Raw genomic sequence first — 22,970 nt, forward strand, 5'->3', positions numbered from 1 at the left:
AAATGGTCTTTGGCAGAAGTGAGACGTGTGTGCTGCTGTCTATAAAAAAGTATCATCCATTTCATGCTGAGAAACTATTTATTTTTAACTCCTTGTCAGCAGCAAGACTTTCTTCACACAGCGAAAACAGAATAAACAAAAAGAATAAAGTCATGAAAATTCATAACTAACAAAAATCTATAAAAGAAATGTAAATTTAATACTAGACAGAAGCTGTGAAATAAATTCAGATGATACTTTTTAAAAATACGTAAATTAAACACATCTCTGTGTAAAATCAATGTTTATTTACATTAAAAACTGCAGTCCAGTAAAATATGTGATGACGGCATATGACAATATGCATGATGGCGGTTTTCACATTTTAATAAATAGCCATGTGTAAGTCTTATGTGTTAGACCAAAACAGCATCTAGTAAAAATAACTTGATTGTAGATTAGAAAAAAAAAAAAAATATATATATATATATATATATATACACTAGGATTTATTTCATGTAACTTATTTCCATGGCATTGATCCCAGTCCATCTGCCACGTTATTAATATAATAGTTTATTACTGATCTGAGATCCGATGGTGGAATTTGACACTGAAATATTTGATTTGAGAGCCTCCTTTGCAGCGATGTCTACTTTCTCGTTACCAGATAAATCATTATGACCTGAAACCCAGTATAAAAAATACTGAAGTTATTCTTGCGTAAAAGATCTACTTTAGCTAATATACTTATACATATGTGATTATCAGTCTTTACAGATTCAAGTGACTGAAGGTAGGATTTTGAGTTAGTTAAGATTAAGAAATTTCATTTTTGTCCATTTTCTATATTTTCCACAGTTAAACTTTGGAACTTGGTCCTGGGATTCGCAAGCCATGACATTGATCTCCAGTTATTGCTGCTACCGATACATGATTATCTACTTTGGATATAGAGTCTATGGAGAGAAAAAATCAGAACTATCAAAATTTGTGCCGATATTCATTTTTATGTTTATTCAGGATTATTAAAACATTTGGCCTTTTCAGATCCCAGGGAGGAATAGTGCAAAAAAGAGTCTGATTTAAGATGTCTAAATTAATGACCAGGTTCTCCAAGTAAGGTTTTATCCTCATACCAAAAGATCTAATAAACCCCGTCCGGCTTCATATAAATAAAGATAGTCCGGGGGAAAAACTGGTAAGAAGGCTGGATTTCTGTTTGCCTGATGTTTGACAACATATTGTAAAGTTTTAGACGTCTGTTCAGGAGGGAAGGTTCTCTGTCAGGCAAAAATAGAAAAGCATAAATTGCTCAATATAATGATTATTTCTACACAATGAATGGAAACACACAGCAGCCCATATTAAGTGCCATCAGAGGGGAAATTTCTTTATTTTGAAATACTGATCATTACACAATACATGTAATCACTCCATGCAAAAAAACACACACTCAGAAACCTCACAGAGAAGAATGTCTGAGGTCTCGACACAAGGTCCCTTCCCATGATTGTGTGGTTCACGTCTGCCTATTGACCGCTCTCAGATGAAGTGATTCCTCAAGTGTAGCGTGATATTTTAGGGTACATTCACACCGAGGTCACGTTGAAATCTGATGTTCAGTTTGATCTGGCCTACTTTCTTATGTCTGACTTTTCATGTGGGCCGAACCCTGTTTCTGTCTGGGTCATTTTTATATTTCTGAGCGGATTTTTTTTGCAGGACAAATTCATTGTGAACAGGTTGCAATTCATTAAAATGTTATGTCAATGTAACTACTAGTTACAAGTTTATGAAGATTGTTGATGATGTGCCTATGAATAAGTGTTTTTAGGAGTGTAGTTTATTGAGTTATTGAACTATTAATGTCTTTTTAAACGATTTAATCCTGATTCCTCAAGTCATTCACTCTTTGGTAGTTAAGCTTTGCAGATCAAGTTCATGATGTTTTACCACAGGTTCTTCAGATCACTGTTTTGGTTTCGGCTCTTTAACGCACAAATACACAAGTATAGTTTTATTACGAACTACAGCCTAAAAAGTTGCACTTAACAATGAGGTTCCATTTGTTAACATTAGTCAACTACATTAGTTATTCATTTAAACATTTACTAATACGTTATTAAATAGATGCATCTGTTAATATTATTTAATGGACCTGAGCTAAGATGAACTAACAATTAATAATTGTATTTTTTATAAACTAACATGAACAAATATTAATATATGGTGTAACATGTTGCTCATTGTTAGTTAATGTAAATGCATTAAATAAAGTTAACTAATGGGACCTTACTGTCAAGTAAAAGGTTTTATCAAATGTTCCCCAATGACATCAGAATGTTTTGATCTGGTTTGGGAGGGTTTTCTATAGTCTTTGGTTTGTCCAGCTGTTTGTTTTTTTATATTCCTTGTGTTATTTGGCTGTTCAGTTATTTATGTGAATCTTTCTGTTCTCTGTCATGTAGATTGTTGCTTGAACTGATTCACTTTGAGCAGCAGACAAATGAATCAGAAGAGACTGTATTTGGTTAGAGAGGTGTGTGTGTGTGTGTGTGTGTGTGTGTGTGTTTAACTAGCAGGGCAGGTGAGCGGTTGAACTCCTCTGAGCTCCAAGACTTTGTTCATCTGAACCTCCAGAGTCTTCCCAGCTTTAGTGATCTTCACACTCCTCATGCAGCCTTTAAACGGTGTGTTTATAGTGAGTCCAAACTGCTTCAGACCCTCTGCAAAAAACACACAAACACCATCTCACTCTTATTCAATTATGTCAATGTTTCTGTCCACTAAGATGATTACTAGTTACACTAGTACTAGTTAAATGTATAAAAACTGAAACTTGTAATTGTCTGTTCCTAATATTCAAGAGAAACTTCTGTGTTTTGGGATTTTCCCACCGAACTCCTATAATACATTGACAAAAAGAGTTAAAATTTCAATACATTTGGTATTTGTCATTTTTTTATAATAATGTTTAAATAAACCACTGCTGTCCCCAGGACTGCTTTCATGACATTAGTTTTTTCAACAGAAGTGTGTTCCTTAGGGTGTCATTTTTTTTTTAGAACCAATCTATCTCTTTCGATTTTTAATATAGTTATAGATTTTATTTATAGTTCCAGTCCTTGATTCTGATTCGTCAATAGCTGTGTTTTATTAATGATAATAAAACACGACTATAGCCACTTTACCCAACAGTTCAATGCACAACACCCCTAGCAACCACTCTTAGCAACGTAAACATATGTTTGTTCTCACTGATATTGTTCATTGAAGCTTATAGTTTAGAGTATTGTGAGAGATCGAGTAAGCGAGTGTACCTGCATTTACAGTAGACATAGCATTTTCCTTCAGTTCAGTCCTATATTCATAATAAAATATCAGTTTGAATGCAATATCTTGTCGTTTTAACAGTTAATGGGTTTTCCCGTTGCTCTGACACGCTAGTCATCTGTCAGTTGTGTCTTGCTTCTCCATGTTCACAAGTTTGAGTGCTTTCAATATAAAAGTCTTATCTACTGACTGACTCACTCATAAAGACAGTCTTCGCCGCCATCTAATGCAGAAATAATGTTACACTTCTGCCGCTGTTCACGGTTAGGGACTATTTTTTTTAGCGGAAGGATGGCTTTTAGTGATTTTACTTCATGAAAGTTGCATTGATACGTTTTTTTGGCTTTACTATTTGTATTGTGTGGTAACCGATTTATAAAAGCAATAAGGTACTCGAGGCTAGTGCTACAGCACAGCCTCTCGTACCTTATTGCTTACATAACTTGTTACCGGCTCCAAAATTCCAAGACATGAGAAAAGTGTTTCAACATTCTAAACTACGTCACCATGGCAACAGAGTTTGATTGACGTACCGGGGTATCCGCCCACATACACAGGGTCATTGGTGTCGGCGGAGGCAGAGCGCACGTCTGGACTCGCTGCCTCGGACCTCCTGCCGTCCACCACGAGCTCCAGCCGGTGCTTCAGCTTGTGGGCGGAGACACTGTGCCACTGTCCGTCACAGAGCCCCGCCTCCTGCCCCGGCTCATGCACGGCGGTGAAGCGGCCCTCTCCGTTATCAGCGTGGAATAACAGCTACACAGACACTCGCATTAACAAACCGTTCAGGAAAAAACAACTGAAAACAAAATGAAAATCTAGATGACCTTTCCATTGACGAGTTCGATGCCCAGTCCGTCCATCTTCTGGCTGCTGACGCCCAACAGAACGCCACTGCCCTGCCCCGTCCTGAACTCCAGATCCACGGACACCTCATTACCCACTCGATACGCGCTCACTGGACAACACACACAAGCATCACTCTTAGGGTTGGGAATCCAAAATCCAAAAACTTGAGGTCAGGAATCAGATACTTGTTCTAAAATGTTTAATTTTGATTCCTCTTATCGATTCCTTTGTGAGCATTTCAATGTGATTTTAAACCATTCAAGTGCAAGACGACTCGTACGCTGTTTTCAGTGCTTCAGGCGTGTGTAGCAGTATATTGGATCCGTGAAACTCTTAGAGTGACAGCAGCCTAATATTCCTGCTGCCGTCTCTATAATAACACTAATCAAACAATGTAATGTATATTTTATTTATAAAGTGCAGTGTTATTTAACATTTTACATCTGAATACCTGAAAATCTGAAAAAAAACCACTGTTTATTTAATCGTATCTTTGTTCAGTTGTATCCATTTGTTGCGATTGCTAATTTTTTATTTGTTATTTTTTAACTACTGAGTCTTTATTGTCTTTAATGCTTAAAATGTGTATTAGTTAGGCCAGTTGTTTTTTTCTATGGTATTTTTAAACCAAAGGCAAACGTTCTTTGTGTTAGTGTTTTTTAGCCTTTTGATTTTTGTTCATGATATTCACCTATAATTAATTTTTTTTTTTTTTACAATAAGACTAGATGTGAATGATATCTAATTTTTTTTTCCCGTATTGGAATTGAAGTTAGGAATTGATAAGAATCGGAATCGATAAGCAGAATCAAAATAGGAATCGGAATAGTTCAAATTAAAACGATACCCAATCCTAATCACACTTCCATGTGTGCTCCAGTACGTTTTTTTTAATGACTCACAGTAGAGGAGATAAATATTGAGCCTCACCAGCTTTGGCGTAACCTGTGCCATCAAAATAAGTTCCTTTCTCTGGGTTTGCGAAACAGGATCCCACGCGATAGCTGGATGTGGGCTTCTCCATGTCCAAGGCCTGACCCATCATCCTGAAGTTCCTGATGCAAGCGTCGATACTGTACAGCACCTGCAAAAGCACAGGCAGCGACACATGGGGCCAACCCAACACAAATCATTCACATGTGTGTATTAAAATGACATAAGCAGGGTCATATAGCCTACAGTGGCCACAAAAGGTGCCTTGACTGTGTTTTTGATGTGTGTGAGGCGTCACACTCACAGGTCCGATGCGTTTGGTGGTGTAGTTGAGCGGTAAACCGCCCACATACAACATTCCCACCACATCCAGAATATCCGCTTTCTTGGGGCTGTTGGTGTGTTTGGAGTAGAGGCCGTCGATCGTGAGAACCCCTCTCTGCTTGTCTCTCATCACACGGATCTACACGCAGAGAGACTAGAAATCAAAACTTGCTTCTGAGTACACACGCGCACGCACACACACTCAAATGTTTGGGGTCGATGAGATGTTTTTTATGTTTCTGAAAGAAGTCCCTTCTGCTCACCAAGGCTGGATTTATTTGATCAAAAATACAGTAAAAACTGAAATATTATTACAATGTGAAAGCTGTTTTATATGTGAATATATAGTAAAGTGTAATTTATTCCTGTGATCAAAGCTGAATTTTCAGCATAATTACTCCAGTCTTCAGTGTCACATGATCCTTCAGAAATCATTCTAATATGATTTGATGCTCAAGATACATTTATGATTATTATCAATGATGAAAAAAGTTTGTGCTGCTTCATATTTCTGTGGAAACCGTCATACATTTGTATTTTTCAGGATTCTTTGATGAATAGAAAGTTCAAAACAGAACAGCATTTATTTGAAATAAAAATCCTATGTAACATTATACATGTCCCTTTTGATAATGTAATGCATCCTTGCTGGATAAAAGTATCAATTTCTATCATCTTAATGTAACGTTGTGGCTAAATATACTTTCATGCGTTTCTGTCCTAACACGACCTATGAATCTCCTCTACCATCACAGAACATCACAACATCTTGTATCCGGATCAGGCAAAAGCTTTCCTCTCAGGGGTCAAAGGTCAAAAGCTCTGACCTTGTGCCACTGGCCGTCGTTGATGATGCGTGGCACGCTGACGGAGGTGTTTCCGCTGCCCAGGTCGAAGCTCAGGTGAGCCATGCCCTCCTTCAGCTGGACGGTGGCGAAGTCAGCGTGGTTTATCCTGGCCATGTAGAACACCAGACCAGAGTCGGCCTCTGTGCGCAACTCGAACTCCATCAACAGCCTGACACACACACACACACACACACACACACACACACACACACACACACACACACACACACACACACACACACACACACACACACACACACACACACACACACACACACACACACACACACACACACATGAGGAGGAGGAGGATGATGATGATGATGAGGAGGAGGAGGATAACTCACACTCACCTGTTCTTCACCTTTCTGTCGTCAAACTCAAAGGCCATGTGACTGTTTCTGGACAGACCAAACTGTTTGGCCAGTTCCAGGACGACAGGCTCCGCCTCTGCTGCACACAACACCTGTGATTGGACAGAGCGCATGTCAATCAAACGCTCATTCCAAAAAAGTTTCAGTGTCAGTGTTATTATACATTTAAGTACTGAGTAATAATAACATGTACTTCCAATAGGGTTTGGTTTAGGATGAGTGTTTGGTTTGTAGGGTTAGTTGCATGTAATTATGCATCATTTATAGTTATTACTACAGTTACAGTAACTTCAGTACTACAGTGTACAGTAACTACATGTAACGTGTAACAATGACACCGTAAAATAAAGGGTTACCAAAAACACTGTACAACAAATACTAAAGCATGAGTTTCAAAGATGCTTGACTGCTATTTGAGAGGCAGTAGATGGAGCCAGAGAACAGCTAATGGAGGTCCTGTGTCCTCACAGATGAGCTGTTGAGTTGTCTTGTGAGATAAAAGAGCTTGTTGAACAACACTGGGACTCAGAAATCAAAAGTTCCTCCAAAAGCTAAGCTGCAGAAACAGCACAAGCAACATAAGCAGATGAAAGCTCACTGACACAGGCCATCAAACGCCAAGAGCTACATGTCAGATGTGCCTCTGAATGAAGGAACCGCAATATTTACGCTATATCTCTAATGTCTGTGTGTGTTTGTGTGAGTGGGTTAGTACCGCAGGCTCTTTGATGGGCGTGTCTGGGAGGGGCGTGGCCTGGGTGAGGGGCGTGGCCTGTGAGCAGCAGCGCGACAGCAGAGAGAGAGACAAAAGAGCTCAGCTTTTACAAACACCACTCATGCCTGTCATTAAAGCATTGAAAGAGAAACGAAACATGGTTTTCCCTGATTCTAATCAACATGCTAATACAAAAGTAAAATACTGCACATATATAATCCCGATGCACAAATATCTAATAGTCTCAGCCCGATGCACAAATATCTAATAGTCTCTGCCCGATGCACAAACCAGTGTGGCCCAGCGTGGACATGCACACTGGTCTTCAGCAGGAGTTCTGCAGCGTCAATCTCATGCAACCGCTCAGCTTCAGCTTTTACAGTCGAAGAAAAGTGCCAAGAAATGTGAGCAGGGCTGATTAAACGTGATTCATCGGAATAAAACCAGATTCGCGGTATTGCTTAGTGCGATTGTCAGGTCGCAAAGGCTGTGAATTAATTCAATGAATATACCGTACACGCGCTGTGTTTCAGAGTGAAGCGCAGCAATGAGTTTTCAGAGTCTGAGAGCTTGAGTTGCTAATGTGCCTTTGGAAACGCAACATGCATCAACTATAAACAGCTGTACGTAAAATTTTACAATACTTAGTCTCAGAGAAAGATTACAATATTAATATTCCTTATTGTTGAATTGTTTTATTTTAATAATAATAATAATCATTTTAATCATTTTTATTATATTACTATTATTGTTTTTGTTATATTTTCTTGAACACTCAGCAATATTTATTATTTTGTTTAATACTTTATTTAAATAATAATAATAATTAATATTATATTTTTAAATACTCATTACTATTGTAATATTTTACTGTAAAATAAAAAAACATGTATTCAAAAATATAATAATAATAATAATTAGTATTATTCAAATAAAATATTAAAACAAAATAAGAAATTAGTATTTAAGAAAATATAATAACAACAACAATATTAATTATGATTATTATTCAAATAAATTATAAATCAAAAAAATAAATGTTGCTATTGTATTATTTTACTGTAAAATACAAAAATATTTCTTATTTTGATTAATATTTAATTTGAATAACATTTTTATGTTAAATATTATTATAATATTAAATAATAATGATTAGTATTAGTATTACTCTTATTATTATTTATTGATATACATTGTCACATTGATATATAATCACACATTTTTTGGCCAAATGGTGCAGCCCAAAAAAAACACATATAACAACCCTAGTGCTTGGGGAAAAAATCCCTCAAATCATGCAGCGCTATATGTGAATCAGTGTTGACACTAATAAGGTCAGTGATAATGAATTTAGTCTCTAAGTTCTTCCATGGAAACACAACACGACTAACAGCTCTGGGGGAAATGCATGTGCCAATATTTACTACACATTCAGTTCTGGACTTGCCCATCACTAGCAGAGTATAGACTTCAGTATAGAGTAGTGTAAGTGTGTGAACTATAACTACAGGAATCACACAGGATTCTCTACCCACAGTGCCTTTGTCAGGACGTACAGTGGAGGCTGGTGGTGGAGGTCGAGCTGCTTCTGTAGGTGTGAGCGCTGGTTTGGGTGGAGTCTCCTCCTCCTCTTCCTCCTCTTCCTCAGGGATCTCGGGCGGGGCTGGAGGCGGGGCCAGGTCAGGGCAATGACCAATCTCTGCGTTCTCAAAGGCCACGGGCTGGGAGAAATCCACCGGGCTGTTTCATTGACACACACAACACACAGCCACACTTGAGGGAATGATGACACAACGTGACTCCAATCAGGTGAATAATGAACACAGTTATGAGCAAGGACAGACTCATTTAAATGAGTGCGGTAGAGGGCAATGGGGTTCGCTCTAGTGGAAAAGACCACTGGCAGAGATTCATACTCCTCATTAGAGCAAGAAAAACTGTGATTGTTAATGTCATACAGCGTTTAGCTTATGACTGCACCTCAAAACTGCAAACAAGACCTTTAATCTACAGCCACGGGAGGCTGGGAAAAATGGGTCAATGTTTACACCGGTCGCTGGGTTTCTCTCGCTGTGTCACTACAGCCCGATCCAGTCGTGACACACTGCAGTGAATTGCGCTCTGGAGGTTATCTGCTACATTTATCTCCAAATCTCCTAAAGGTGACCTCGAAAAGCTGGGAAGGCTTGCTAATGTTTTTGCCATGCTATTATCTGTAGACCTAACATTGCTGTTAGGAGAAATCTGCTAGTGCTAAGAGTGAATAAAACTAGTTTTACCAACCAAAGGGTTAGTTCACCCAAAAAATACTTTTTTTTTGTCATTAATTTCTCACTTTCATGTCATTCCAAACCTGTAAGACTTTCGTTCATCTTGAGAACACAAATTAAAGGTCCCATATTGTACACCTTTCTGAAGTTTTATTTTAGGTTTTGATGTCCTTAAGAATATATATTTGCGGTATAAGTACCAAAAAACATCTCAATATATGTTTTACAGTTCCTTTCTCAGGAGCTCTGCCAAGAACAGGTCGATTTTGGCCTGTCTACTTAATATTCATGAGCCTCTCTTCTGATTGGCCTGCTGTTTTCTGAGTGACCCACCATTGGTTATTGTTCTTGGTGTGAACGCAAATATATTTATCGTTATAGTTATCGTTCTTGGTGTGAACGCAAATATAGTTATCGTTATTGGTGTGAATGCCAATATAGTTATCGTTATAGTTATCGTTCTTGGTGTGAACGGCCCTTAAGAGTGATGTGAGGTCGTGATGGAGGTTGTCCGTACACAGTGTTGATGAGAAGGTTCCAGATGCAGCCCTCGAACGGCACGTTGGGCCGCTGTACGCCTGTCTCTATCTCGAGCGGGATGCCCCCGACGAAGAGCCGATGGATGCTGAGCGGGTGATCGCTGGGTAACGTCTGCTGCATGAGCGGCTCCTCGTCCACCTGCACGGAGAAAGATCTGCACACACACACACAAGCTCCATCAGCTCTAGAGAGGCCTGAGAAACACGGGCGCAGAGAAACAGAGGGTGGCTTACGTTCCCGGGAGTCTCAGGATGCGCAGGGAATGCTCTCTCCCGTCGTGCAGGATCCCCCGGTCGGGTTTCCGGACAGCTTTGCGTGGACTCCTGCTGCCTGTGAACACCAGCACCTCCAGAGCGCCTTTATTCAGCATCACAGACAGGAACGGCTACAGACACACATAGAAGAAATCAACCTCATGTTCCTGGTTTCTGGGCTGTGTTTTCACACTTTTTGAGTACTAGTGAGGGATTACAAGAAAGATCTCTCATTAGAAAGATCAGTGGAAATGACTATAACAATTCACCTAATTTTCAAGGAGAAAAACACTGTATCTCATTAGTTAATCTTTATCTGAAGTCAAATTGGTCTGCTCTGCTCTGATTGGTCAGATGACCCAGTCTGTTGTTATATGTCAACTCTGCTCTGATCGGTCAGATGACCCAGTCTGTTGTGATTGGTCTATTGCGTACAGCGTGTATCGGAAGCTACACGACCATTAACATAACTGAACTTCAGCTCCTTCCGTAGGCTTCCTAAAGCTCAGCGATTGAACTCTAAAGACAGTAACAATGACATTGATTTTACCATATCAATCCGAGCGCGAGTCCGATGATGAAACATTGGAATAACTAGGAATATTCGAAAAAACATAATGGGGCACTTTAATCTACTCATTGTAATGTATTTAATGTTTTTCTCATTTAACACAATAATGACTTTAAAGGATCTTTTTGGGCAAATTTCTCAGCCAAATTTGATGTGCGATTAATTAGATTAATTAATCGGCATATTATGTAGTTAATTAGATACAAAAAATGTAATGGCTTGACAGCCCTAATTTCTTTATAAAGTGTGAATATTTAGTTTTCATTGATGCAGAGGGTTAGAACTATAAATGTTGGCTTCCTTTATCAAGGGAACACCCTGAACACCCTGTTCAACAATATCTTTGAAAAGCGAAGAAGCACTTCACATAGAGAAAGCCTGTCAGTAATGTATTCAGAGCCGGTAATCAGACAGACGGCTGTGAGAGCACACTCTCGCCCTCTCCACGCTGCACTGGAATTGAGGAGAGCGATGCGAGAGCAGACTCCTCTCTCCAAACCCTCGGAGCCGTACAGGCGTCCGCACGCAGCACAGGTGACCCTGGACTCGCCGTAAATTGGAGGAATGAATGAGGAGCGGTGGAGAAAACCCTTGGCCTCTCCGAAGCCGCACTCCTGCAAAATGACACCCACTTAATTTACGAGCGATAATGATTTTCAAAAGGTGGCGGTCCGGCACCCTCTCCCGGGAGGGCTATCGCAAATTGGACGCGATCCATCAAAACGGCGGCTTGTAAATCTATTTTTACGAACGGAGTATCACGGGGAGGTGAGAGCGTCGACTGCTTACTACAGATACGCCGCATAATTGATGTGCTGCCCCTGAGCTGAAGAGAGAGAGAGAGAGAGAGAGGGATGATGAAGACGTTACTGACAAAGATGTAGAAAGTCATATTATAATTAAAATGATCGCCGTGCCCCTGGCCTTTAGTCCACCTGGTAACAGAAAAAGATCAACTTTTGTTTGCTGAAGGGCAGAGGCAATTACAAACCTGCCCGGATAATAAATCTCTTTTATGGGCTGCGAGACCCCTGTAACCCCGTGGATTCATTATGATCTCGTAGTGAAGGCCACGGCTCCCTGGACTTCCACCATTACCCATAATCACCTTCCTAAGCGCTCAGACAGGAAGGCAGGAGGAATAACACACTGAACCGTCTCACAGCCGACTGTGTGTCTGCGTTTGCAATCGCCTGGAAGAAAGTCGGATTTTGTAAAGCTAAGCAATGCAGTGAACACTCAAGACGCAGTCACATCTAAAAGCACATTTATATTTAGTAATATTGTCCATTTAACTGCACTGATGCTATCGGATGAGAACAAAATTTTAACTGAATTGAGCTGGATAATGACACTACCTTTACAACTTTGTTACTGTTATTACTATTGAATCAACATTAGACTGACTGATAATGACACTATTTTCGTCTGTAAAGATGCTTTACAGCTGATATTGAATTAGTTTCATAGTTAATAAGGCACTATAGAAATAAATGTGAAATGACTTACAGTAATTTATTTTGTATATGTCATTTAATTAATAATTAATTGCAGTTGATGTGATTCAATTTGATGGAATTTGTCTCTTTCACAATGTATTGAATTCAGTGGAAAATTCAGATGGAACGTACGGCACCTGCTTGATAGAGTTTATTAGCACGATTACCTGAAGAATAATTACCTAAAGAAATGATGCAAATCTGGTAAGAGTGAAAAACATCTTGTGCTGAACACGAGTGCGCAGGGTAATTCTCCATCTACTCCACTCTGACCGCGTGAAGTTTGTGAAATAATCAGCACTTCAGGACAGAAATCCACACACATTTCCACGTTTCTTATGTGTTCTCTGCAGCCGTTAGCAGACTTAATTGAATTGTTTGTCCCTGCCGACCAATTGCTGTGATTTTTAATAAACCCGCCTCTAAGTGAAAAGTAAAAACAATAAGTCTGGCTGTATGAACCTATAAAGAAGCCTCGCCCCAGAATCCAGAGAGAAATGTTCCTGTGTTGCTTACTGGTAAACGCGAGTACTGAGGCTGTGGGACTGTTGTGCAGTTGGAATGTCAATGTACTGTGTTATCAGCATTAAACACACTTCAATAATGAATGTTTCGTTGTGTTTCGGTGTGTGCGCACCTCTCCGGTCTGTCTGCGCGAGCGGCGCGGGATGTGTACGGGAGTCAGGCCCTGCGTCAGCTGTGTCATGGACATCACTCCTCCTCGGCCGAACAGGATGATGCCGTTCTCACTTCTGGTGCTGAAGGAGAGTGTGATCTCGGAGCCCACATCGAACGACACGGGCTTCAGCTCCATGTAGCCGGGCCTGGGGAAGCTCACAGTGTGGAGGTTCTGACAGAGACAGAGACAGGGTTTAGTTAGTGGCCGGTGTCATGCTGTAACTCATAGATTCAGCACACGACCATCGGATTGGACATTTATTTTGACTACTTTTTAAATGGCTTTATGTACCGCACTTTCCCTAAAATAAGTCGTGCCCGACTCCAAGTAGCACAGGGTCGGTTCAGAATTGCATTGCATTGAGAGAGAGAGAGAGAGAAAAAAGTAATTACTGTAGTAACAAGTACAGAGTAAGTAACTATAGGGTTAAGGCTAAGGGTTGGTTTAGGGTAACTTGAAATGACGCATAATTTACTGTTATTACTATAACTACCGTAAATATATAAAACATGTATTTTTGTGAGTGAATGCAGCACAATCGTGAACATAAATGCACAACTTTAAAGGAGATTTTCTCAATGTTTAGATTTTTTTGCACCCTTAGATTCCAGATTTTCAATAGTTGTATCTCGGCCAAATATTGTCATATCCTAACAAACCATACATCAATGGAAAGCTTCTGTATTCAGCTATGTGTATATGATGATGTATAAATGTGTATACCGATGATGTATACCGATGATGTATAAATCAATTGCTAAAAATGTACCCATGTGACTGGTTTTGTGGTCCAATCACAAACACAACTCTGCCTGGCATTCATTTGCAAATTGCTTCCTGTACATTTGTGGATCGCTGCGTGCATTTGTGGATTTCTAAACATTTCTAGCATCATGACGTGAGGACAAATCCACAAATAGGTTGGACTCCAGCCCCCATCATCTCAAGCCAATCAGATAATGGCGGTGACCAATCGTAGCACGTTGACACTACAACCAATCACGTTTTCATGAGACCTTCACGTTTGGGAATTATTTACACAGCTCAAATGTGAATTTTAAATCTGTAAACTGCAGGTCATCACTTATTCACCCTCGTGTCATTCTAAACCTGCATGACTTTGTTTCTTTATTCTGCAAAAAAAAAAAAAAAAAAAAAAAAAAAAACTTCCACAAAATGCGGTTCTGACAACATTGGACCCCACTGACTCTCATTGTATAGACAAAACGAAATAAAGTAAGCCGTACAGGTTTGGAACGACATGAGGACAAGTAATGATGTCAGAATGGGAAAACTATGCCTTTAGGTAATATTAACCACAGACCTTTTTTACTCATGAATTGAACACCGTCTTTCAAAAAACATTCCAGAGAGAATTGGCAGCTCAGAAATGCTAATTCTCTTCTGGTTTCAGGACTACACACAGAACAGCTCTGTCTCCATTATTGTCCCAGGATAAAAGAGGAGAAGCGTTTAATTTGAGGCACAGTTAAAAGAGAGAGTAACAAAGACTGGAGGGGAAGAAAGGAGACATGTGTCTTCTATTGTCTTACGGTACCTCAATGGAGCAGCCCTTAGTCAGCCCTGTGTAGTCTGGGCTGCTCAGCAGATTGTACGGCGTTCGGGAGACCTCTATGTCTTTCATGCAGCCAGAGAAGCTCTTCAAAACCACCTCTGGCCTGAGGAGACATGCCAGACAAAAAACTGTTGCTCCATAAAACAATATTAAATGCAGGAGCAATTTAACAGTCTGTGAATGCACATCTCCATACCTGTATCTTTCAGCCTTGGGTAAACCTCCAAAATACATCCTCTCGTCTTCCCTCAGGTTGAGCCCTGTAGCGCCACCTGGAGAAGTCATCCGCAACTGCTCGTCCTCGTTAGTGTCAATGTTCACTATGGCGATGGTTGCTAAGTAAATGCAAAAGAGGAAATAGTCCGCTTCTTGTAAGTCATACGCACATTGATTTCCCAGAAGAGTGAAAACAGTTCAGCTGCACTGGAACTGTGGCACGATTCACGTGAAACAGAAGTAAAGCATTTAGCCAATGACGACTTCATTAGTTCAACAAAACACATGTAGGGGATGAAAGTGGTGGTGTAATTGGGCACCAGTTTAACTAACACTATTAAAAATAGTTTTCATGTAGTTAATGGATGACTTGGAATACAGAACTAAGGGTGTATTCACACCAGGAAAGTCCGATAGTTCACTTACTTTGGTCCGGACCAAATATTTTGTTTTGTTTTTTTGTTTGGTACGGTTCGCTTTCACACTGCTCTTTTTGCAAGTGAACCAAAATGTGTAAACAAAACCACACGTGTGCTAAGGTCGTCCATTCATTGGACAAGGATTCTCAAGTAGGGAAATCAGGAAGTGCAACAAAAAAAAGGCTCGGAGATATAAAAAATATAAAAATAAATAAAAAATAAATTTGGAGATATTTCGTAGGCTACTGCAATAGGCTATTTGTTCTTTTACTGTCTCGTTATTTCGAAATAATATGTGTGCGTGCATCTGTAAATCCGGTGACGCGTGTATTGATTTTTATTAATAAACAAGTGTTTTCTCTAAAAGTGTTGACTCGGCTGCAAAGATGAAGTTGACGATCGCCATCTCCGTGTGAACGCGCTTAGAGAGAAATGCACATAAATAGGCTAAGCCTAATAATGGATTACATAATCAGATAGTAGCCTTTTTCTTTTTTCGTTTTGAATTATTTCGTTTAAAGACATTTCAAGCTTTGTGTATTTGATGTATTTGTCATGTCTGTGTGAGGCATACACTGAGATTCGTTAAGTTAGGATGTGCTCTAGTTTACGTGCAAGTGAGCGCGCGGGCGCCTCCCTCCGTTATATTTGTTTCGTCGGCCTATTCATTAAATACAGGCAATTGGTTGATGAAAAATGTATTAAAATTAAGATACAATTTATACAAAACGAAATTCACTTTAAAGAAAGGCTTTCTATAACAATTTCAACTTCAACGGTCAAAATCATGTCTGACCCGCTCCATGTCTCATATTGCGCATCCTATCTCGGTCGCGCTGTTCACTTTTCATAAATCAACATAAATGGAAAAAATAAATAACATTATAATATTTTAACAAATATGAAACGCGCTTTTTTAAATGGCTACAACAGTAGCCTATAGTAGGCCTACATATCCTACTCTCTATTTGTACACATTTCTGCACATTAATTTAATTCTGAATTTTGCACACACAAGTTGAAAGGCATTTGTTCAAATCAAGTTCACGGATAATTGTGCGTGCATTTATTAGCCTAATCATTATGATACTAAAATCCTAACAAATAGGCTATGCTATGTACAAAAAATCAGATGAGTTCTCTCGAAAAATCTCTCGTTCACGTTCAAAGTGATTCGTTCAGCGTTCGGGGAAAATATGAACGCGTTCAGTGAACACGTTCATGCACAACACTGCCAATGATGCACACACGACGCGCAGAATGACGCGCAACAGTATCGTGTGGCCAGACAGCGCGCCGGAATGGAATTCTCTTTCGCACTTGAATGAACAATATTGGGTCGATATTGATATTGGGCCGATATTGGGTCGGTTCATGTTCACATCGTAAACGAACCGTACCAGAGTTCGTTTGGAACCGTACCGAGACCACCTCTTCAGCTGGGTCTCGGTTCGATTGTTTGGTCCGCACCAGAGTTCGATTGCTGTATTCACACCTGCCCAAAAGGTCCGCACCAAGGGGGGAAACGAACTAGAGTTCGATTCAATCGAACCAAACAAGGCAGGTGTGAATACACCCTAAGGTATACTGAACTAAACTTTTTTATTTTATACAAAATATATATTTTACAAAATAATTTATAGTCTAAAATTGCACAAAAAAAAAAGTTGTGTTCCAAATTTATAGTTGATATCACAAAAATCGAGCAGCTAAAAGGTTTTACAAAACCGGTTCCATGGAAATGCAATGTTCAATTTCAAAATGATTTTCACAGGATGAATTTAGAGTGTTTAAGCTTCCCAATGACACCTAATTTATGATTATTACTCAATTCAATTCAATTCAAATTGCCAAACATTGATGCACCTCTTGATGGAAGTAACATCACAACATTTATTTCCATCAAGAGGTGCATATACATTTTGGGTCAAGATCATGTATTGTCAATGCAAGAGTCCATCACTCTGTAAAGTCTCCTCCTGTAAACACATCCTGAAGACTTTCAGTGAATTTAAGATCTGGACTCAGAGGAGCTTCTGACTAGAAGATTTGAAATACTTTTTTACAATACATGCACATGTCCTATGGACTACAGTTAAATAACTGTCTGCTAAAGACCGGCATGAACGGGTTTGGAACGACATGAGGGTAATGCATGTTCATTAAACCCTTTACAGACACGTCTACAGATCCGCTCGCACATTGGCTGTCGTGAGCTCTTCTTTTGGGATTTCTGTACCTTCTTTCTTCATGCGGGACATGGTGAAGGACTTCCATTTTCCGTCATTATAGCGTTTGTTACTAATGATGGAGCCGGTGCCTGAGCCCAGATCACAACTCACTTTCACCTTCCCGTCACTCAGTTCTGCACTCATGAAGTCTTTCTGCTCAGAGAGAGAGAGAGAGAGAGAGAGAGAGAGAGAGAGATTTAAGAAAATTTAGATGATTGACACCATGGTAACCATAGAAACATTCAGTTTTAATAAAACCATCATCAGTGTTTTGTTTATGTTGGTACGGCTGCTTTGCAGAGTGAGCTCTTGCAGTGTTGCCACTTGTTATAAGTGTTGTTTGGGTTTAGCTCATAAAGTGATCGAGTTTTAAAAGTTATTAAAGTGTGTGCAATATTTTGGACTTGTTTTCAGCATTTGGATTTATTACCTTTCATCACACATCCAGATGAGAGACACATCACTGATTTATGTCTAATACGTCATTAACCACAAGTTCTGTACCGTACACAGAATTTTTGTAAAAGCATTTTTCGGGAGTTAATTCGGCTGTAGATTGCGGTTGTCACTGTAAATGACTGAACTGTGTGTGTGTACAGAACAGAATTAAGCATGCGAACTGACAACTGGATTTAGCTGCAGTGTGTTTGAATGCAAGAGTGAGAGTGTGTGTGTGTGTTTGTTACCATGTCCTTGGTGGCGAAGTACATCATGACTGCGTCTGTGGAGAAGGTGCGAAACTTGAGCATGACAGTGGAGACGTTGGGGTTCCAGCGGGTGGGCCGGCTGACGGCTGCGTAACCCTCTCCGTCAAACTGAACCGTGCCTTCAGAGTCTGCCGGCTGAGGACTACACACACACACACACACAAACACACACACACACACACACACGCACACGCACACGTACACACACACACACACACACACACACACACACACACACACACACACACACACACACACACACACACACACACACACACACACGTTACACTGAGCTCCTCACATTGAGACCACAGGTGTGTGTGTGTGTGTGTGTGTGTGTGCGCGCTCTCACCTGACTACACAACCAGCACAATCCCCGTCTCTCTCTCTGTAGTTCCACAGGCCGATGGCTTTCCCATCCAGAGACGTCTCACCCATACAGCCTGAAAACGTGGTGGTTTTCACAGCGTCTGCCTTCTACACATACAAAACAAACAAACACACACACACATACACATGAATCAGTATGTATTTCACACGATAAAACAGCTCAGAGTTGGAACATTTCTAGCCGTTCATCAGTACTGGTGTCCCCATATTTTGATGCCCTTTTTTGATTCTTGTTTGGATATATGGATTTAAATTGTCTTTACCGGCAGTGTAGCGTCGTTCCCAAGCTGCACGCTCAATTAAAGGAATCAAAGGAAACAGTGATGAGGCTGATATTAAAGGGATAGTTCACTTTGAAATAAAATTTTGGTATGTTTTAGCTTACCTGAAGTGCATCCAAGATGTAGGTGTCTTTGTCTCCGCAGTAGTTTTAATTTTGATATTTTAAGGTCAAATCGTTCTTGTCTGTCAGTCATATAATGCAGGTATATAGGTACTGTATCCAAAAGCATGCAGAGATGTCTCTAATAGCATGCAGAGAAAAAGTCCAAATTAAAACATTCCTCATCGTAAGTGCACATTGATGGCCTAAGACACGAAACAAGCGGTTTGTGTGATAAAACGAACAGTATTTATATCGTTTTTACACCGGATTTCTTCCCCGGAAACTAATCTAACCGCCTTCGATTGGACGTTGCATTTTTAAACTCAGCAGAAACGCGTGTGATTGGCTGTACGGCTCAACGTATGCCTTTGATTGACCTGAACAATGAATCTAGTAGTGTGTCAAGATAGAAGGCTTACAAATTGGGAATAAGTGAAAACTCAACACTCCCGGATGAGTTCGCGCAAGCTTAGGCCATCAATGTGCACTTACGATGGGGAATTTTTTAATTTGGACTTTTCTCTGCATGCTATTAGAGACATCTCTGCATGCTTTTGGATACAGTACCTATATACCTGCATTATATGACTGACAGACAAGAACGGTTTGACCTAAAAATATCAAAATTGAAACTACTGCGGAGACAAAGACACCTACATCTTGGATGCACTTCAGGTAAGCTAAAACATACCAAAATTTAATTTCAAAGTGAACTATCCCTTTAATATCAGCCTCATCACTGTTTCCTATAAGCAATTGTGTGTAAATATCCAGCTAATCTGGTGCTTTTTTTGTTTTCTGTCAAAGGATTTACTATTTTACTATTTTGGTATGAGAAACTGCTGCAAATGATTCACTGCATGAGTGAACTGTCTGAATGAATCAAACTGAATCGTGAACAACTTTGGACCTTTTTGTAAACCTGTTGTATGATTAGATTAAATTGATTCACGAATCTGGCATTCTTAACAGCTGATACAAATCACACCACATGATTGAAATATTCTCAGTGAAAATGATTCTCGGGTTATTATATGGTGATCTCTATTGGAAAACAGTCATTTATCAGTAATATTTTACTAGGGCACAGCAGTCTTTCACTGGAGCATGTGCCTTAGTAAAAAAGGCTCTAGCTGGACCAGACATACTATTAAAAAATTAAACATTCAGTCTTTCAAAACAAGTCTCATTGATGCATTTTTGGAACCTTAAAGGGAAACTTCACCGCTGGGGTAATTGTCTTTCAATCAAACTTAGCTGCATATGCAATAGAAAGACTGAGAACATTTTTTAATTGGTGCTGTCTAACTAGAGAAAACTGAGAAAAAGGCTGTTGTCTTTCCTTTTGCCAAACAGGTAGTAAAACTTCGGGCTTGTTGCAGTTCAAGGCCACGCCCACCAGTCTGCTCTGGATTAACCAGTCAAATACCGCCTTGTTTTAGTAGGACATACTTCTTAGCAAACTTTTACTCATAAAGGTTTCGACTTGTATTGCTCCCGGGTGCAAAAATTCAAACGTTTAGCAGGGATGAGTTACTTTGTGTTTCCAGAGTAGGGTCCAGAGCTTTGTAGACAGCGACTAAAGGCTGCAGAGCATCTTCAATACAGACAGAATAAAGAGATGGAAAATATGATAAACCCTCATGCTCAGGGGTGGACTGGCCATCTGGCAGATCGGGCACTTTCCCGGTGGGCCAACGTGCTTTTTAGGCCGATACATCTCATACTTTATTTTACTTACTTATTTTTTCTTCTTCTTTTTTTTGTCCTAACGACCCATAAAACTCGGTGGCCCATTCGTTTTGTTTTGTTTAATTGGCGGCGCTGGGTTTGTGTCGGTGTAATGCATTGGTCAAAAAAAGTCAGCGTTAGTTTTTTTCTTCTTCTGACATATTGGCCTATGAAACGCGTAGATCAGCGGCCCATTGGCTCTTTTCTTGATTGACACTGGGCTGAGCCAATCACATCTTTAAACATCTCCCCCTTTGGTATTGCTATGCAAATGCAGCTTATAGCTTGTTTTAGGATTCATCATTGTGGAGTATAGTTCAATTGTAGTTATTTAATCTGTTAACTCTTACTCATTACATGGCATTAGTGGGTTTTAAGGAATAGGAGTTGGTATACATATTCAAGGGCGTGCAAAGATGGGTGGTGTTTATGATCATATGTAGTGGGCTAGTCTGGGCCAAAATGCCAGGGCTGATTTTTTGTCCCAGTCCAGCCCTGTTCATGCTTGTAGTTAACATTTCATACTGGATGAGCACAAACACAGTTTTAGACCAAAGGGGGAAAACTGAAAGGTAAGAAAGATGTTGCCATTGTGATCCAGTTTTACCATAATGCTGTTCAAAGAGTAGACAAAGCACGATATATTGATATTAACCCTAACCTTACAATAACTTCTGATAATCACCCTCTTCTGATCCGACAGTCCATGGGCGGGAATACAAACATGAGGAAGTATAATCTGTAGTTTGTCACGAAGACTTTTACTGACAAATTAACGTGAATTACTCGGTCCAGGTAACACACAGAAAGAGGAAACACTGTTAATTTACATATACACCACACAGCGGTCTGAAAATCTGACACTTGAAGTGTATTTGTCTTGGTTCAATGTTGTTTATGCATTTTTGCTGTAAAACCTGCTAAAAATGCTAATGAAGAAGATGCAGTGCAATGCGGCCTCTCTCACCTTCACCGAGCCCAGCATGCCACCGACAAACAGGTAAGCGTTCTGGTCCACGTCCAGCACAGTGTAGCTCTCGGGGGATCTGGCACTTCTACGGGTTGGTAAGATGCCAGTTTTGGGCCCCTCCAGCGCGTGGACCGAGATACTGCCGTTCAGCCCGATACTGGACAACACCAACATGAGAACAAGACCAACACATACACCACTGATGATGATATAACAGTTGCTCTGCTTTTCACCCATGATTAATGGAGAGATTGAAGAATGCAGCTCTTTGATCAATGTTTACCCCTAAATAAATATGCACCATTACTACTGTCATTAGATGGACTTTAGTTTTGTAATTCGAAATTCTGATGTAGGCACAGTTGACATTTGTCTACCGAACTAATGTCTGAAAAACCCCTAAAGCATTTAAGCAGAGCCTTTAGATCAAACATAGTAATGTTATTCAGACCAAAATTATGACTCAGTTTTACTTAAAAAATCTCTAATCAAATAAGTAATAAGAATAAACATATAAAATTATTCACTGCAGTGTGGATTTTCAACAAAACACATACTGTAGTATTCATGTGAACCCTGAATTACCGTGAGGCTTCGATTCGATGCCAGTTTCCATCGTTGATGACGAGATCGGGATATTCTACACGGCCGACCCCTGACCCAACATCCCACAGGAAGTTCACTTTACCCTTCCTCATCTCAATCGCCAAGAAATCCACCTACACACGACAGAGGAGATTCAGTACGCACCAAACATTATGTGTGTGTGTGTGTGAATGTAATGAGCTCTAATTATTTCATTTTCCTAGCCATGGGCAGCAGATGTTTGTTAGATGCTTTGGAAAGAAAACCGACTCAAATGCACAAGCTCAAAAGTGTGAACCTCAGACTGGGTCGTGCTTGAGCAGACAATCTGAAGAGATCAGAGAAGAGAAAGACGGAGGAACAGAGACAGAGGCTGATTTACACTCACATATTTGACCGATCCAAGGTAGAAGAGCAGGTTATCAGCAGCAACGGTCTTAACATGGAGGATGATGGTGTTATAGCGGCCCTTTTTGATCTCTGGCCGATAGCTGCGGATACAGTCGCCGCCGGACGACACAGACACCTTAATCTAGGGTTCAAAGGTCATGAGAGGTCAAGCCAGAAAGTGCGGACAGCACATTAATGA

The 22,970-nt window shown here is 40.0% G+C and overlaps 1 protein-coding gene across 6 annotated transcripts in view; it reads right to left on the reverse strand.

Annotated features, from left to right (window-relative positions):
- Nucleotides 1-1,356: 1,356 nt before the first annotated feature.
- The window catches only part of lama2 (laminin, alpha 2), a 241,973-nt gene continuing 220,359 nt past the window's right edge, over nt 1,357-22,970 (reverse strand). For 4 of the 6 annotated variants that reach the window (XM_079639030.1, XM_079639028.1, XM_079639029.1 and 1 more), the window contains 20 exons: nt 22,770-22,913; nt 22,382-22,515; nt 21,794-21,953; nt 18,673-18,797; nt 18,300-18,462; nt 17,622-17,766; nt 14,944-15,082; nt 14,730-14,850; nt 13,130-13,342; nt 10,402-10,553; nt 10,146-10,322; nt 8,894-9,098; nt 7,359-7,415; nt 6,623-6,735; nt 6,249-6,438; nt 5,402-5,560; nt 5,095-5,248; nt 4,143-4,273; nt 3,849-4,071; nt 1,357-2,708 (listed from right to left, as the gene is read on the reverse strand). In XM_079639030.1, the coding sequence (XP_079495156.1) occupies nt 2,554-2,708; nt 3,849-4,071; nt 4,143-4,273; nt 5,095-5,248; nt 5,402-5,560; nt 6,249-6,438; nt 6,623-6,735; nt 7,359-7,415; nt 8,894-9,098; nt 10,146-10,322; nt 10,402-10,553; nt 13,130-13,342; nt 14,730-14,850; nt 14,944-15,082; nt 17,622-17,766; nt 18,300-18,462; nt 18,673-18,797; nt 21,794-21,953; nt 22,382-22,515; nt 22,770-22,913 (3,060 nt within the window). In that variant the 3' untranslated portion in view covers nt 1,357-2,553. The remainder of the gene's footprint in view (nt 2,709-3,848; nt 4,072-4,142; nt 4,274-5,094; nt 5,249-5,401; nt 5,561-6,248; nt 6,439-6,622; nt 6,736-7,358; nt 7,416-8,893; nt 9,099-10,145; nt 10,323-10,401; nt 10,554-13,129; nt 13,343-14,729; nt 14,851-14,943; nt 15,083-17,621; nt 17,767-18,299; nt 18,463-18,672; nt 18,798-21,793; nt 21,954-22,381; nt 22,516-22,769; nt 22,914-22,970) is intronic. The other 2 variants (XM_079639032.1, XM_079639033.1) reach the window with 2 other exon arrangements.

Source organism: Phoxinus phoxinus, assembly GCF_949152265.1.
Source record: "Phoxinus phoxinus genome assembly, chromosome: 16".
NCBI classification, from domain to species: domain Eukaryota; kingdom Metazoa; phylum Chordata; class Actinopteri; order Cypriniformes; family Leuciscidae; genus Phoxinus; species Phoxinus phoxinus.